Below are 17,197 nucleotides of genomic sequence, written 5' to 3'. Positions count from 1 at the left end.
AGAAAAAGATTTTGCAGAGCTACTAAGTAACATAATTCTACTCTATTTTGCTGAATAACATGTGGGTACATTTGGCAGAATAAATTCATGCTAGCACAAACCCATCATGTAATATTCCTTTCAGAACTGTAGGTCAAGTACCTGTGCTTTGTCTCCTAACCTGCATGTATGGAAACACACATACCTGCCTTTTATTCTGTCATTTCATCTTACAAGGCCTGAACCCTAAAACCAGACCTTCATGGCAATAACAGATTTTGACATTAGATTGGAGGCCTGAAGTTTAGGAATATCAAACCTGAATGGTTTTGCTCAAAAGATTCCAGGAATCCTATTTTCCAACCTGTTGGTTACAACACATTTCATTAATATGTTAGTCCAGACTTTGTAGGGTAACTCTGGGATTTCAAAGAATTCTTTTCACTTAAGGAACCCAATTAGCTTGAAAGTTGTGTTTTTTGTCAATGCAGCTAATGATTGTTGTTGCTGTGAATCAGCAGGGGGAGCTGTGCCAATAACCTTTTGAGATTGTAGTCCTGTACATTAAATTAAGGATTACAAATCACTGCTGCAAAAGTATTTCATGTTGGAGCACAAATGCTCTCTCTTTTAAATGAATATATTATTTTTAGTAAAGTAAATGTCCACTTTAATGGGGAAGCAATTTAAAGGAGTCTTTCCCCCCCCCCCCCTCTGAAATGTGCTCTTAGACTTTGAATGCAAATATCTAGTTTCATAATTTTAATCATAAAGCTTTTTTCTCAGAATACCGTCTTTCAAAACAGCATCAGGAACGTAGAGACAGAATGGTTTTGGCACTGAATGCCTGCTGCTAATGAAGGTTGTGGAAGGGAAAACTGTAGAATGTGCTGCTATAATTGAAGGCCAATAATAACCAACACCAAGAAGGAAAGGAAAAAAGCTCCTCTAATAACATGAACAACAAATAATGCAGTTATTACCATAGCGCTCAATAGCAAATAACTCAAAATTTGGATCCTGAATCAATTTAAATTGAGGGAGTTGTAAATTTGTTTGTATGGAGGGTTTTGGTTTGTTATAGAAGCAGGAGCCAGCTACAGAATTTGAATCTGATTTCAACACACAGATTTCTTAGAATCTATAAAAACACAGGCTTTCTCCCACCAAAGTTCAGCGAGATATAAGACATATTTTGAGAGCAGATAAAAAGAATAGATGGTGGCTGTTGTAGCAGAGATACCAAGGAATGAATGAGCATAAAGATTCTTTCTAAAGATGGTCTTTCCAGTTCCAGGTGGCGGCACATAGGTAAAGTACTAACAAAATTAGAAATGGTCTCAAACTGTAAATGTTTGTGTTGTGTATGCTGGTCCTGAGATATTCTTTGAAGGAAGAAAAAGATGATAAAAACATGAAGGAAAATGTATCTTTTCCACCTGGTCTACACTGCCGCACTGGGTCGACGGGAGATACGCAAGCTGGGTACTGTAGAATGCATATCTCCCGTTGACTTACTTATGTTTCCTTACTGCAGCATCTTCACTGTGCTGCGCCGACGGGAAATGCCCTCTGGTCGATGCAGCATTACTCTTTTCTGGGTGGGGTAAAGTTACTTCATCGAATGGAGAGCACTTCCAGGATTGATTGAGCGGGTCTCCACTGGCGGCTTAATCCATGTAGACATACATTTCAATATTGGGCATAGAACTAAAGAAACTGCATTGCATCATGGTTATTGCTGATGCTTTTCCCCTAGGTGACATTGCAGCATGTAAAGAGCAGAAGGATTCTGAACTTTCCAGCAAACAAGTGGTTGTCAAGAAGCCATGGAGATATTATATGTGAACTCCCAGTAGAGGAAGCTGGAAAACCCCTTTATCCAAGTACGTGTATACTTCAGAAGTACACAGTTAGAGATGTGCTGCATTAAGATTAGCTGAATTATATCCCATGAGCAGTATATTCATAAAGGTATTGTTAGTAATCTCAAAAAACACTTAAACTTAGTTCTTGAAAATATATCTCTGCAAATTTGTGGTGGTGTCTTCCTTATGACTGAAGAGTGAACACATGTGAATTGTGGTCTCTCTGTATGAATAACTGACTGGTGTTTTCCTCTCTCTGTTTTTGCAAGTTGTGAGATATCACATTTATGTTTACACTGGCCACTTGGAGCAAGCTGAAACAGACTCTCCAATTTACCTATGTATCTATGGAAAGAGAGGAGACTCTGGTCTAAGACTTCTGCATAAATCTGATATGCCAGTGAAATTTCAGAGAGGAATGGTAAGTATAAGCAAGGAAGTCTGCATATTCATGGAGACATGTTTAAAGTTGGGGTTGGTCCTGCTTTAAGCAGGGGATTGGACTAGATAACCTCTTGAGGTCCCTTCTGACCCTAATCTTCTATGATTCTATGAAAGTTGTCTTTAGACATACTTAAAATTGGCTTTGAGGGGAACTAATCAACATCTTGGATACAGACACATTTCACTTTATTTATCTACTCTTTTTATTAAAGATTTTCATAGATATAATACAGTCCATTCAGTGCTTGCCATTTCTGGGAGACAATATCAAAAGTGATGAAAAAAACAGGACCTGGTAAACGAGAAATGAATAATGGAATGAAAGAGTAAAAGTGAGAAGTGAGGGAGCAGACATTAGGGAGAATAAGAGAATAGAAAAAGAAAGAGAGAGAAAAAAACCAAGATGATGAGAAGCCACAAGGGAAAATACAGACGTTTTCAGTCAAAGCATAAGAGATCAAAATTGGACACAAATGAGTGCACAAAAATTGTTTCATGACTTCAAATCTCAGTAGGAACATTTGCTGTCTATTTCTTCTAACACATGGCAGTTTTGTGAAGCATTTTGATACTGATGAATGCAATCCAGGTGTAAGGGAAGCTATCTAATTTGTCTTTCATGTACCTAAGAGCCTTTCCATAGGTAAAATATGCACGCTGCATTCTGCAGTGTGGTTTAGTGGACTGAGCAAGAGACCAAATTTCAAGAACTGCTGAGTTCTAATTCTGGTCCGGTCACTAAGGGAATGTCTATAGTGCAATGAAACAACAGTGGCTGGCCCACGTCATCTGACTCGGGCTTGTGGTGCTCAGGTTGCAGGGCTATAAAATTGTAGTGGTTCCTATTCGAGCTTGCGTGGTCCCAGACTCTGGACTCCAGCCCAAACCTGACCGACTACGCTGCAATTTTATAACCTCGCAGCCTGAGCCAGCTGACATGAGCCAGTTGTAGCTGTTTTATTGCAGGGTTGACATAGGCTGACTTTCTTCTTTGAGTGATGTCCCCATGGGTGCTCTGCTGGGTGTGCGGCAGTGCCCCAGCATCTGGAGTTGGATATCTTCAATAGCAGTGCCCAGCAGACTGCATATGCGCACCTCCCCCATCTCACGCATCACGCAGGTAGTATAAATTGCGCTATGCGGTCCAGCCACCTTCAGTTCCTTCTCTACCGCCTACAGTCTGGAGTGAAACTTTAGCAGAGCCCGTTTTTCTCCTCAGAAACCTTATTACTTACCTTAAATTAGATAGCTAGCTCTTGTTTCCTCTCTTCTTCTCCTCTTCTTTCTTTCTCTCCGTCCTTTCCTCCTAAAACACAACCAAAAAACCCCTTTTTTCTCTCAACTACTATACTTTTACTATGCAGTTGTTAGTTTAGAGTAGCATTTCATCTCACCTTACCTTCCCGAATCCCTCACTGTAGGAAGGCGCTGTGGCCTCTCCCGGAGTCTGGACCTGAGGGAGGGCCCCAGCAGCCTGAGTGGACCAAACCAGGTATAGTGGATAAGTCTGCCTGGCAACAGAAGGGCCGGGCTGTGATAGGACCGCCCGGCCAGCCCAATCAGCGACCACGGGGCGGAGCTCCGACAGGAAGGGGCGGTATAAAGGACAGGCCCCAGAGCTCAGTCGGGGAGAGACCGCCGCCGGAGGCAGATGTACTGCCCCACCGGCTGAGGCCTAAGCCGGAGCTAAGACTCCGACCATCCCTGGACCAACCCAGGCCTAGAGACTGGGTAGGGCCTTCCCGTAGCTGGACCAGGCAACACAGCCAAAGAGACTGGGCCGAGATACCAGAGCCCCAGGGCCGGACCAAGTCCCCTGAACCCGGGACTGGACTGAGCCCCCGGAGCAACCCAGGTGGGAGATTCCCCCTGAGGCCAGACAGGACCTGGAGGAACTGCCGGCCGCCGAACCCCCAGAGTCGGGGCAGGACCTGAAGGAGCTGCTTGAGGCCGGGCCATTTCCCCAACCCTGTGACCTAGAGGAGCTGCCCCTCACCGAGGAGCTCCCCGTGGACAAGGAGGGACTGACAGACCTACCCCGGAGAGAGTGCTCCAGCAACCCTGAGGAGTCAGGTGCTGTGGCCTCCCCCGGAGTCTGGACCCAAGGGAGGGCCCCAGCAGCCAGGCCGGAGAGGACGACCTTGTAACACTCACCCCTATGCCCGGCTCCCCCAGGTTTAAGAGGATGGACATTTCGTTAATGGATGGCCATGCACATTGTATATGCTGCCTGGGAGAGGGACATAGTACCCACAAGTGCTCCGACTGCCTCATCCTCAAGCCAAGGGTGAGAAAGGACAGGGATCTTAAACTAAAGTTCATCCTAATGGAAAAGTCCCTTCATCCAGCATTGGATTCTGGCTCTCAGTCCTCCCCCGAGAGACCAGCACGGTTGACAAGATCTTCCATCAACCCTCTCGCCTCACATCCAACCAAGAGAAAGACATCATCTGAGCGGGGTGAGGGTACGAAGAGAGCCACCTCCTCTTTAGCATCTGAGGCCCTCTGCACTGGCGGCATGCTGGATACTGCAGCAAAGTGGGTTGGCTCGGATCCGGCTCAGAGACTCCATGAGCCAGGCTTTCAGGCGCATTTTCCTGGGGTCTGAAAGCCTTTCTCTTCTCATGAAGGGCTTCCCTCACATGCTTCAGGCAGTGGGAGACAGTTAGCGGGAAAGCCTTCCTGCCGAAAGCATGTGGCTTGAAACCGTGACACCGGAGCATACCTTCTCCCGGTAAAGTCTGAGCTAGACTATCTCTAAGTCTCTAACTACCACTACAACAGTTATTAATCTAACTAACTAATTAACACAAAAAATCCTTGTTTAAAGTTTAAAATACGGGAAATGAAGTGCTTGCAATGCAAGTGCAGGCAGTTCCAGTAACCCTCACGGGCGGAAAAAAGGAACTGAGGAGGCGTAGGGGAGGCAGCACTTCATATACTGCAGCATGTGTGCGGGACTCCAGGGAGCGCCATAGCTGGCCCTACGAGATCTGCTAAGGGGAAAAAAGTTCTGGTAGCCATGCACAGAGGCGTGCACACACCTATAGTGAAATGGACATGAGCAAGCACTCGAAGAAGAACCTCGGCTCTGATAAAAACAACAGTGCCGACATCAGCGACACTACCACCTCCATGCAGACCTTTAGCACCATCTGCTGACCACATTATGACACGGCCTCTCACACCGTGGATGCCTTATATACCACAAGAATTCAGATACTCTTCAGATTGAAGAGTTTCTGACACCCTGGAATCTCCACTTCGAAGGAGGTGGAAGATGCAGAATACATCGCACAATCAACTTCAGGCCACTTACCACTGGTCTCACCTGCCTATCCCTCAATATCTCAAGGAACACAGTCTTGGCAGGGTCCCCGTGGATGCAGCCTCATATTCCTCTCCCACCAGCTTGGCCCTATTGAGATCCTTGGGCCATGCATAGAGCTCAGTTTGGCAACCCTCTACCACCACAACAGGTACAACGCCCACTGTCCATCCCATCCTTGACTATCTCCAGACCTCCTCAGACTCAAACACAAGAGGAACAGGAACACTTGGAAGCACAAGAGGAAGAACAAGTCCAAGAGGACTCACCTACACTACATTTCTCATCCTCCTCACTGGATAAGGCCATTATGCCATCTCTCCCTACGGCAGCCGATGACTTTAAACACTTCCAAGAACTATTCCGTAGAGTTGTGGATGACTTAAATATACAACTGGAGTCAAGGAGCAACAGCATGAACTTATTGACATCCTCCACACCACTTCTACTTCAAAATTCGCTCTATCCATTAATGAGGCACTCCTGGAGCCAGCCAATCTCCTACGGCAGACCCCAGCTTCCATTCTCCCACATGCAAATGGGCAGATAAAAAATACTATGTGCCAGCAAAAAATGTAGCTCACCCTACCCCAAACTCTTTTGTGGTGAATGCTGTGCACAAGAAGAATTGTCCATATGAACCCCAATCTTCTCATTCTGATGGAGAATGGAAGCGACTCGACCTATTTGGCAGCAAATCCTATTCTTCTGCAGCACTCCAGTTTCAGATTTCCAACTATGAGGCCCTCATGGCCAAATACAACTATAAGAATTATTCCAAACTGGAGGAATTATGTCTGGACCTCACAGAGACCAAAAAAAAGATCAATTTTTTACTTTGATTTCAGAAGGACATCTTATAGCTTGCACAGCTCTACAGGCCTCCCTGGATACAGCCAATACAGTAGCCAGATCAATTGCCATCGCTGAAGTAATGAGATGTGCATCCTGGCTACATCAATCGGGATTCCCAAAAGAGGTACAAACGACGGTTGAGGATCTGCCATTCAAAGGCCAAAAACTTTTTTCAGAACGCACAGACAACTCTTTACATTCTCTGAAGGATTCCAGAGCCACAGTGAGATCTTTGGGCATATACACCCCACAACCGAAGAGAAGATCAGGGAAGTATCAGCTCCCTTCCACATCCAGACCTCAACCATACTACACACACAGATAATTAGATAACCAACATTGCCAGCAACACCCTTCGAATAATCACAGCAACTGTAGACAATCCCGCTGAGCAAGGGGCTACATCCCGTACACCTTCTAGCAAACAACAGTTTTGAAGGTGTGGTTGAAAGTCTGAGAACACTCCTTCTGTTCCAATTTATGCCTCAAGGAGACCATCAGTTTGGCAACAGGCTAGCTTCATTCCTAACATCCTGGAAGCTTATTACTTCAGACCACTGGGTATTGGAAATAGTCAAGGAAGGTTATTCCATCCCCTTCCTAATGCTACCATCCCACAAACCCTCCTCCCCATCCCTCTTCAGGGACCCCTCTTATGAGATGATTCTCACGAAGGAACTGAACCACCTTCTACAATTGGGAGTCATAGAACTGGTCTCCACACAACACAGGGGCTGACGCTTTTACTCCCATTACTTTTTGATTCAGAAAAAATCTGGAGGGTGGCACCCAATCCTGGACCTCTGCAATCTGAACAAGTTTGTCAGGATGGTCACCTTATCCACTATCATACCAGCATTGGAACAGGGAGATTGGTTCTCGGCTCTCGACCTACAGGATGCCTATTTCCACATTGCCATACATCCTGCCCACAGACGCTTCTTAAGGTTCAATGTCGACAATGACCATTTTCAGTATAAGGTTCTACTCTTTGGCCTGTTGACAGCACCACAGGTTTTCTCCAAGGTGCTAGTGGTGATAACAGCCTACCTAAGGAAGATAGGGATTACCATTTTTCTGTACTTAGACGACTGCCTCCTTAAAGCTCCATCTGAGGCTGAAGCCCTTCAAGCAGTTCACACAACCATGAATACCTTCAACAATTTGGGCCTCCTCATCAACCTAGAATCCACGCTAAGACCTGTTCAAATACTGGAATTTATTGGAGCTCAACTGGATTCCATATGAGCCCCAGAGCCTTTCTTCAACCCCACAGATTTGCAGCTCTAAAGAACCTAATTTCCAATGTCCTTGTATGTCCTCAGGTACATGTCTTCAGCTTCTCGGACATATGGCAGCAGCCACATTCGTAGTAAGACATGCCAGGCTGCATATGCACTGTCTCCAAGGTTGGCTCCGTACAGTATGCATTCCCCACAGACACAATATCCAGAAATTATCAGTGCCAAGACGGGTCAAAGACTCCTTACTCTGGTGGATGAACCCCAGCAATGTTTGCACAGGGGTCCCCTTCCTTCAACCATCTCCTACTATGATCCTAACAACCAATGTCTCACTCATTGGTTGGGGAGCCCACCTGCTAGAACACAGGACTCAAAGCAGATGGGCACCAACTGAGTCCATTCTTCATATCAGCCTTTTAGAGCTCAGAGCTGTTCACAATGCTTGCCAACATTTCCTGCCACTGCTCAAACACCAAACTGTAAGAGTAATGACGAACAACCTCGCCTGCATGTTTTCTATCAACAGACATGGGGGAGCAAAATCCCATTCTCTGTGCTCAGAAGCAATCAAACTCTGGAATTTTTGTATCCGCCACAACGACTCCGTTTCAGCCGCATACCTACCCGGATAGAACAACACCATCACAAATATGCTAAGCCAAATCTTTCCCCAACAGCATGAATGGGAACTGGACATGAGATCGTTACGTCCCATATTTCTCCAATGGGGCTATCCCACAATAGACTTATTCGCCCACCCCACTGAACTCTCATTGTCCACATTTCTGCTCCAGAGCAGGACTGGGGCAAGGATCAATGGGCATGCGTTCCTCATCACTTGGAGTGGAACGCTGCTCTACGCATTCCCTCTTTCCCCTTCTATTCAGAGTCTTACGCAAGATACAAGAAGATCAATTTCACATCATATTAATAGCCCCAACTTGGGCCTGACAAATGTGGTACACTTACCTTCTACAGATGTTCGTATGCTCACCCATCAACCTCCCTCAGGCATCCTGGATCCTATCACAGGACAATGGGTGTGTCCGTCACCCCAATCCACAAATACTTCACCTGAAGGCACGGCTCCTTGGTTCCACGGCCGGAAACAGATTGCTCTGACCAAGTAAAATTTGTCCTATTACATAGCAGGCGAGACACCACCAGACACACACACACCCAGAAATGGAACAGATTCCAAAACTGGTGTGCCCCAAAACATATCCAGGTGACTGAGGCCCCACCGTCCTTTATTCTAGACTACCTTCTCCACCTCAAACAGAGTGGGCTATCTAACAGCCATCACTGCCTTTCACAACTCTATAGACGGACATTCTGTATTCACCCATCCACTCATTAAATGTTTCTTAAAAGATATTCAGAACCCTTATCCACACATATAACCCCCCACTCCTATCTGGGACCCCACCCTAGTCCTATGGTCACTAATGAGACCCCAACCTCCCTTTGAGCCGATGGCAACATGTTCACTCCTGCACCTGACTATGAAAACAGCCTTCCTCGTTGCCATTACTTCAGCTTGAAGGATGGGGAAATCTCAGCCCTTACAGCTCACTTGCCATATACCATATTTTACAGAGACAAAGTCACACTTCGGCCACATCCTAAATTCCTACCCAAGGTTATAACTTTGTTCCGTTTGAACCAGCCCATGCATCTTCCTATTTTTTCCCCCAAACCGCACAATAACTCACAGGAAGCAGCTCTCCACATTTTGGCCATCAGGTGCACTTTATCTTTCTATCTTGACAGGACACGACTATTCAGAAAGTCACCGCGCCACTTCGTCTCCACTATGGAGAGATCTAAAGGTGAGGCTCTGTCAAAACAATGCCTTTCCAAATGGATTTCACAATCCATTTGCATATCATCTGAAATACAATAAAATACAATGAAATAAGAAATACAAACAAATTAGCATGCCAGATTTCAGCTTCTTCAACATAATGGCATTTAAAGGGAGGGGGAGAATCCACAAGGAGCAAATATGTCCCTTCTTAAGAAAATAATTTTACAGTATTGTAAAGTAATCACTCCAAACACTGCTTGAGTGTTATTGTAAGTTGTATTGGACCAGTACTGAGGAATTTTGTACTACATTTAGAGAAGAATCATAAAGGTAATTTACATGAGGTTTTTGTCATTATTACTACATTCAGATTTTTAGCTTTGGGTAACCCTGGTCTCCATTGAGTCAATGGAAAGACACTTGTTAACTTCGATCCGGTCCTAAGGGAACAATCCAACTCCCATTATATCCAAGGGGAATCTTTTCCTTGGCTGTAATGAGAGCTGGATCAATGCCCTTAAAATACTGAGCAGTTTTCAGCCTTTCTTACTGCTGTTATGAAACTCTTGTCTTCTAGGTAGATATGTTTGAAGTGGAAGCTGTATCTCTTGGAAAACTGCAGAAGGTGCTATTGCGTTGTGAGGCCAATAACAAGTCACAGTACTGGTACTGTGAGAAAGTAATAATCAGAAAAGCTGGGAAGGACTCTGAATATATTTTCAACTGTGAAAGGTAGTATTTTACACCACAGCCCTTTTATTTTTAAAGTAACTTTGTCCTTTCAAATATCATATAATCCTTTAAGGCTACATACTGTTTGGAGGATATCCAGGTGTATTGTTTAGCCTATAGATATGTTCAGTTTGATTTTTCCAGGACAAGTCAGATACGGAGTACTCTGAGGTATTATTTATATAAACTCATATTACTTATCACTCCAGAATTGATTGCTTAATTTAGTGATTCCCAAGTAGTGTGTACCAAAGACTAACTCCATACTTTATAATGTTATATTATTGGATTATGCAGTGTACCCATGTCACACGTGGAGTGATGCTTTAAGATTGTGGGTGAGTATTTCCTATACCAGAAGCAAAGATAAATCATACAAACAGGTTTTTAAATTAAAACCCAATTCTCCATGGGAAATCCATGAGGAGCACAATCCAGAAGTAGCATTTGTTCTCCTCATGAGCAACACCATTGCTGAAGTGATGAATGACATGCTAAAAAGGGGAATATCTTCTGGTGGTTACCTAATTTAAGGTATTAAATCAGGATAGCAAAAGTCACTTGAAAAATATCACATCATTCAAACTTTTTTACATTTTTTAAAACAAGAAGAGCTGTGGATATTAAAAACATGCTCAGGCACATACGATGGTATGTAAGCTGCAAACTCTGATGCATGTGAATAACTTTATGGTAGTAGTCCCATTTAAATTAGTGGATTGATGGGAGGCAATGTGCCCCAGTGGACAGGACTACAGTCAGGACACCTAGTTTGTATTTCCAGATCTATTGTTTGTTTGGTGTAAATTTGTGCAACTTGCTGAAACTTTGTGCCTCAGGTTCCCTATCTTTAAAATAGGAATAAAAATATTCATTTACCTTTGTAAAGTGTTTTGGGATTAAGGCAACCCCATAAATTATTAGAATTATTTATATTATTACTCATGAGAGTAGGGATTTCTCATATGAATAAGGGATGCAGTTTTGGGCACATATTAGATGGTGTTTCATCAGTATCTCATATCTGTGGAAAGATGTAAACAACTCTCTGACATTAATCAGGCATGAGGTTCTATAGAGAAATGAGGCCAGCTGCCTACCTCAAGCAAGAAAAAATCAACTCAGTATCAAATCCATCCTCCAGTGGGTCACATGGCTCAGACACCATGCATGACAGAGCACTTTAGTGTGGGATAATTAGCACCTAGGAGGCTGGTCAGCAGAAAATATTCAGCAGCAGAGACTGTAAAGGTGAAAAGGAAAGAAAAGTTGAATCATTCTTGCCTTTTGTGACTGCTATAAAAAGAACACTGCTACTGAAGAGAGTTTAAAATAGGGCAGCAGGACCACCAGGGGATGGCTTCTTTACTGGCCAAAATGTACAGCTGAAATACAACGCTCTTCTCAAGGAAGGAAAATGCTTTCTGCCTCAAATATACTTATATGCTTCACCTTCACAGCCTCATAGCTTTATTTTAATGTTATACTGGAAGACTTGATATTTTTTTCTGGTCTGTAGTACAAAATAGCACATTCCTTAATCTCTCAGTTAATCTGGGAAGTGTCGACATTTTTTCTGATTTAAATCAAAAGTCAGGCTTTTATCTGCACAGGCAAAATCTAGTCATCCTCATGGATTTCAATTCAAATCTTATTTCTGTGTGGGGTTTTTTAAATTATAAATCAGTATTTTTTCAGCATTTAGGATTACAAAATATATCTGTATAACCTGGTTTTAACAGGAAGACAGCATAAAAAAGCCAGTGTGTGCTGTAGCTCAGAAAACTAAAAAGTCAGTTAGTTAATATATTAAGGTTCTTTGGATCTGGTCCTGTAAAATGCTAAGTGCGTCTTTCAAGATGGTGTTGAGGGTGCTCTGCACTTCCTGGGATTGGCCTATTAATGAGCTGGTGGGAAGCTATCAAGGTACCTGCAAGGTGCTGAGCACCCTGTTCTAAGGACTCTGTATGTGCTTAATGTTGAGCATCATGGTAAGTGCTTTGCTGATCGGGCCCAGGAGGCTCAGAACCATACAAGATCAAGCCCCAGCTGTCTCACTGTACAGCAGTCTATAACTACTGATTAATGAAGTGGCTCTCATGTTGAGATTGCAGTAGCCTTACTCTGCGGAGGGAAAAGGTTCCTCTAAGGATAATCCAGAAAAGAGAGAGGAAATAAAAAAGTGAAAACCAGAAAAGCAATGTGTAAATGGATCAGTGTTGAATGCTCTCTGTTTTTAGTCAGCAAGGTGTACACCACTTCTTCAGAAAATGGTCATATTCTCCCCTTTTAAATCAAAGCTCCTGTTTTCTGAAAATAAAAACAGCTGAATATTTATCAGGGAGTTTAATGACATTTTCTTCAGGTGCCACTGTTAATCATTTCTGGTTATTCTCAGCATCTATTCCCGTTGTTGCAGATCTCTCTCCTTTTCTTTGTCAGGTTCATGCTATTCCTTGGTGTGAAATTGACATGGGTGGTGGTGGTGGTGGAAACAGACTGGATGAGCCACCCAGATGCAGCTTTGAGTTTCTGGCGGGTGGAGAAGATTTGAGCAATTGAATGTTCTCTCTTGTGACTTCAGCTGAATCATTTTTGTTTTCTATGAGGCAAAGATTGTTTTGCACACACCAAGCAGGCATGTACCACCTGATAGGTAGTAGAACTACCACAGATGGGCTCTCTGAATGTGTGAGAAGGAGTGTTAGGGTGAGGAAAGCCCCTTCAGGGATTGCAGATGCCCTGTGTACCCCACAGCTGAGCATCACTGGAGCTTCCTGACACATAAGGGAGATCTGTCATGAGAGAGATGCACCTGCAACTTCATGGATCCCAGTACTAAATTTCACTCACCCCTCACTTGGGAGTGCAGCTGTAACACCAACAGAGACTGGTTGTCATCAGCCAGGTTCAAACCAGGGACCTCGGGAGTTCAATGCCTGAGCCTCAGGACACGTATCTCTTAGCCAAGGCTGTAGCAGGCTCATCAATTTCTAGCTGCCCCTAGACGGGGACAGAGTGCCACACCAAGCAGGCATGGGTCACATAGTGGCAGAGGCGACTGCAGCTCTGAGGCTGGAACAGCAGAGAGATTCTGGTGCTGCTCCACAGCCGTATGGAGGAAGATTCCATCCCACTTGACATCTCTGGAATCACCCTGCACAGTCCCAGATTTGACCCCATTAAGCGAAATTCATCGCTGGTGTCATTGCATGGAAGTTAGTGTCACGTTAGAGGATAATTGAACCCACTAAACTGAAACTGTGTAAACAAACCAGAAGCCTGCCGTACAGTGGCTCTATGTAGAAAAATGTTTTTTTTTAGCAAGAAGTAAACAAAGTAAACAAAAGTTGGCAATGTGGGTCCCAAAGTTTAGGGTTTCAAAAGTTCAGTCCATTCCTACCGAAAAGACTGGGTGAAACTCTGCCTTCAGTTACATCCCTGCAACCCAGTGCACTGCTCTGGTATTGCAAGAGTATAGAAGAGTACGGAATTTGGCCTTCTGTCTATCTTTAAAGCTCGACTTTGGACTTTTCCTTCATCTACTGCAGGATTTCCCTAACTTTTCATAAGCATTCCTCCCCAAAGTATTGAAAAATACTCTGGGCCTGATTCCTCTCTGTTATACCCATGCAAATCAGGAGTGGTTCAATGGAAATCTCAGTGCTTGATTCTCTTGTACTCCGAGAAGTGTAAAGGGACACTGTGACATTTTGAGGATCACCCAGACTGGTAAGGGTTTCTGTCACTACCTGCTCTGTAAACTTGCCTTTACACTGTGCAGCTGTGGTTCAGACCCCTGACACCAGTATCCTTCGCAGAAACACAAGATCTCACCCTAGCTGCTGCCAGTCTAGTTACTTTTTGCAGGGGGACACCAACAGACTGCAGGCCTCCCCAAATCTGTCCTCCCGAGTTTTTAACTACCAGACACTCAGACTTTTCCCCTCTCGTTAATCACTCCTGAAAGCATGAACCAAGCTCCCAAGACACCAGCTTACTTTGGCACACACAGTTTGCACATGAGAGACCTGGTTGGGGTAAAAATGAACAAAAGGCTTATTTAATAGAAAAGCCACAGATTCAAAGATGAAATAGTAAAGGAGAGCAAACATATACAAGTGACACTGAAAAGAAACAGAAAGATGCAACCCTTTCCTAATACAGCTTATCTCTTGCCTTTGAAGAGTTTCCCAGCATACCCCAGCTACAGGCTGAATCCAGCATGTCATGGACAGTACCTGCCAAGTGACTGTCCTTCAGTTTCTGGACAGAAAATCTTAGACACAAGCCTTGCTGTAAAAAGGCTTTTCCCATTTTTTCCTCCTCTCATTCCATGATGATGCATATTTATTTAGAGTATGGAAATCCCCTCTTACCTGAGAGCCAGGATGTTTCAGTGACTTCCCGTTAACTCCATTGTCTTTTCCTGGCTAGCCAGTGGGTCATTGCTTGGCACTGGTGTCTTATAAAACTCTGTCTTGGGGAAAGTGTCCCTCTGGGCTGTGAGATGTAGTTGAAATTGTAATACATGTTTTCTATATGCATAAATACATAGTTTCATATCCACAGTCTGTAGCGCTATCTCAGAATGACCATCATGTTCAGAAAGGTTACAAGCCCATCAAAGACCTTACTCAATATCCTTAGAGTACAATAATACAATGTGCAATCAGTTGGTTCAACTGCTCATTTTGGGGGCTTGAACCATCTGCTGTCCCTCGGGCTGTCTTGGCCCTGATTGTCACAGCCATTAATGTAAATGAGAACCAGACCAATGCTGTATACCGGTGTAAAACTGTTGTAAATGTGAGTAGAATCATGCCCTCTGTCATCCCCTGATTCAGTAAATTGAGCTAATATCAGCTTGTTTCCTCTAACTTTTAATATGCACTAACTACCTCTGTAGTTTTGTGTCTTACCATGGTTGTCAGGCTTTCTGAAGGCTGGCTTCTTCTTCAAATGTAGCAAATACTCTGTGCACTTCTGGGCCAGGGATAGAATTCTGGGGTAGAAGAGGCAACTGGGTAGGCAGTCCTTATCCAAACTCTCTTGAAAATAAGACACCTTTGATTTTGAGACAGCTCTTATCGTTGAGACTGGATCTTATTTTTCCCACATCAGTTCTGCTATCTTGAATGTTGTCTGTAGTCCCCAGTCCTGCAAAGGTACAATTTATGTCAGCAAGGACTCTTAAACCTGCACAGTCCCTTTGTAGGATTGAGGCCTTAATTTGTACTTCTTTATTTTGTGTATCAAACTATACTGCACTTGCTCAAGAGACAATTCCCCTGCCACTATACATGTTCGACATGCAAAATAAGCCTTGGATCATTCAGTTACATGCAATGAAGAATATATTGATTCCAGTCTTCTTTCTTGTTTGCTTGCTTATTCTCAGGTGGCTTCCATTTATGTCCCAGGGAATAATTCACTCAGAAATCGAGCTCTACCCTGAAGGTGAGGGTTATTGTTACACTATGGAGATGAAATCAATAATTTGTTTTGTTTGCTCAAAATCTTTGGGCTGAATTTACACTTAAAATGTCAGCATTAACCCTTTTGCAGCTTCCCCAGTTCCATTTACCAGGCAAGTTTTTATATATGTGTGTATCTATTCTCTATTCTATTCTATTCTAGTGGTGGGTGAGAGAGGGAGGATTTGCTGATACAGGAGCCCAAGGGTTAATATCATGATATCTTTCCCCCTACCTTTTCTTAATGTAACCAGCCAGATCTATTATTAACTGCACTTCATATTTTATTTTTGGCAGAACTGCAAATAAATCGTCAGCTGAAAATGCAAGATGAAGCAAATGGTAAATCCTGCTACTGCTTTCTGTCCTCTAATGAAGACTGTTTCTGTTTCAGAACTACCTGCCTTGCACATTTTTTGCCTTTTTATTTGCTTTTAAAATTTTAATTACAGTACCAGTTTGACTATTGCAGTGAGCCCTGAATTCTTCATTTGGACTTAAATGATAAATCACTTGAACTGTACTATTTGCAAATTCTTTGTCTTATTCTGTCATTTCTCATGCCAATAATTTTAGGGTCTTTCACTCGTTAATTGGGAATTTATAATTTTCCTAGTAATTAATAATGATATATCTTAATGTTACTTTCTTTAGTTAATACTTTCCATCATGGCTCTGTGGCTTTTGTCACCCCGGGCCATGTATAATTAGCTCTTTCCATTAGTTCTCCATTTTCCAATTTTATCTGTGATTTCTTGTTTGTCCAGTTTGACTTTTCTGTCATGATACAATTAGGTTACATATATCTGAATAACACCCCCCAGCTGTAAGGAATACTTTATGCTGTAGGTTGAGCAACAATTTAGAAACTGTCAGGAGGAAGTTTTAAAATGTGTTTATAATTCACTGTAGCAATCAAGATATCCACGGAGACCCAAGTACCTCTTTTCAAGTGGTGTCCCTAAGGCAAATAGTTAATTATAAAATTTTTATCTAACTATTATACAAATTATATTCAAATCCACATTTTACTTGTATACATTTTATTTTGAGTAACAACTAGCTTTGCCTTAATCCAGAAAGCACATTTTCTATCCAGTTACCAGGCTTTGTACTGGGGTTTGCTCCACTACACTCTAATGATTAATACCTCCATAGTTCCACCAGACCAGTTCCAAGCTTTTAATCTGGTTTAGAAGGAACTCTTTCTAGTCCTCCCTATATCCATAGAACTGGACTCTACATTATATCAATTCAGCCAAGTGTGTTTGACTCTGCAATACAATTCCATCATATAGAAATGGCCACTTAAGTCTAGTAAAAGGGTTGGGGTGGGGAGTCTAAGCTGATGATGCATTCAGCTCACTTATTTTCAGAGGAGATCACCGCCTTGGGCCTGCAAAGAGCACTCTGAGTTGAGCATTCTGACTCTGATCCAGAACCACAGAGAAGCCCCATCT

The 17,197-nt window shown here is 43.2% G+C and overlaps 1 protein-coding gene across 1 annotated transcript in view; it reads left to right on the top strand.

Moving 5' to 3' along the window:
• The window catches only part of RP1 (RP1 axonemal microtubule associated), a 307,648-nt gene that overhangs the window by 133,728 nt on the left and 156,723 nt on the right, over positions 1 to 17,197 (top strand). Inside the window, exons 20-24 of the mRNA XM_067553867.1 lie at positions 1,739 to 1,865; positions 2,117 to 2,268; positions 10,106 to 10,260; positions 15,662 to 15,720; positions 16,035 to 16,079. Coding sequence (XP_067409968.1) covers positions 1,739 to 1,865; positions 2,117 to 2,268; positions 10,106 to 10,260; positions 15,662 to 15,720; positions 16,035 to 16,079 — 538 coding nt within the window. The remainder of the gene's footprint in view (positions 1 to 1,738; positions 1,866 to 2,116; positions 2,269 to 10,105; positions 10,261 to 15,661; positions 15,721 to 16,034; positions 16,080 to 17,197) is intronic.

The sequence above is a fragment of the Emydura macquarii genome, unplaced genomic scaffold (genome assembly GCF_026122565.2).
Source record: "Emydura macquarii macquarii isolate MOO-44397 ecotype Brisbane River unplaced genomic scaffold, CSIRO-AGI_Emac_v2 contig_1477, whole genome shotgun sequence".
NCBI lineage: Eukaryota > Metazoa > Chordata > Testudines > Chelidae > Emydura > Emydura macquarii.
Note: the sequence above shows the minus strand (reverse complement) of the source record. Positions and strands in the feature narration are given on the sequence as shown.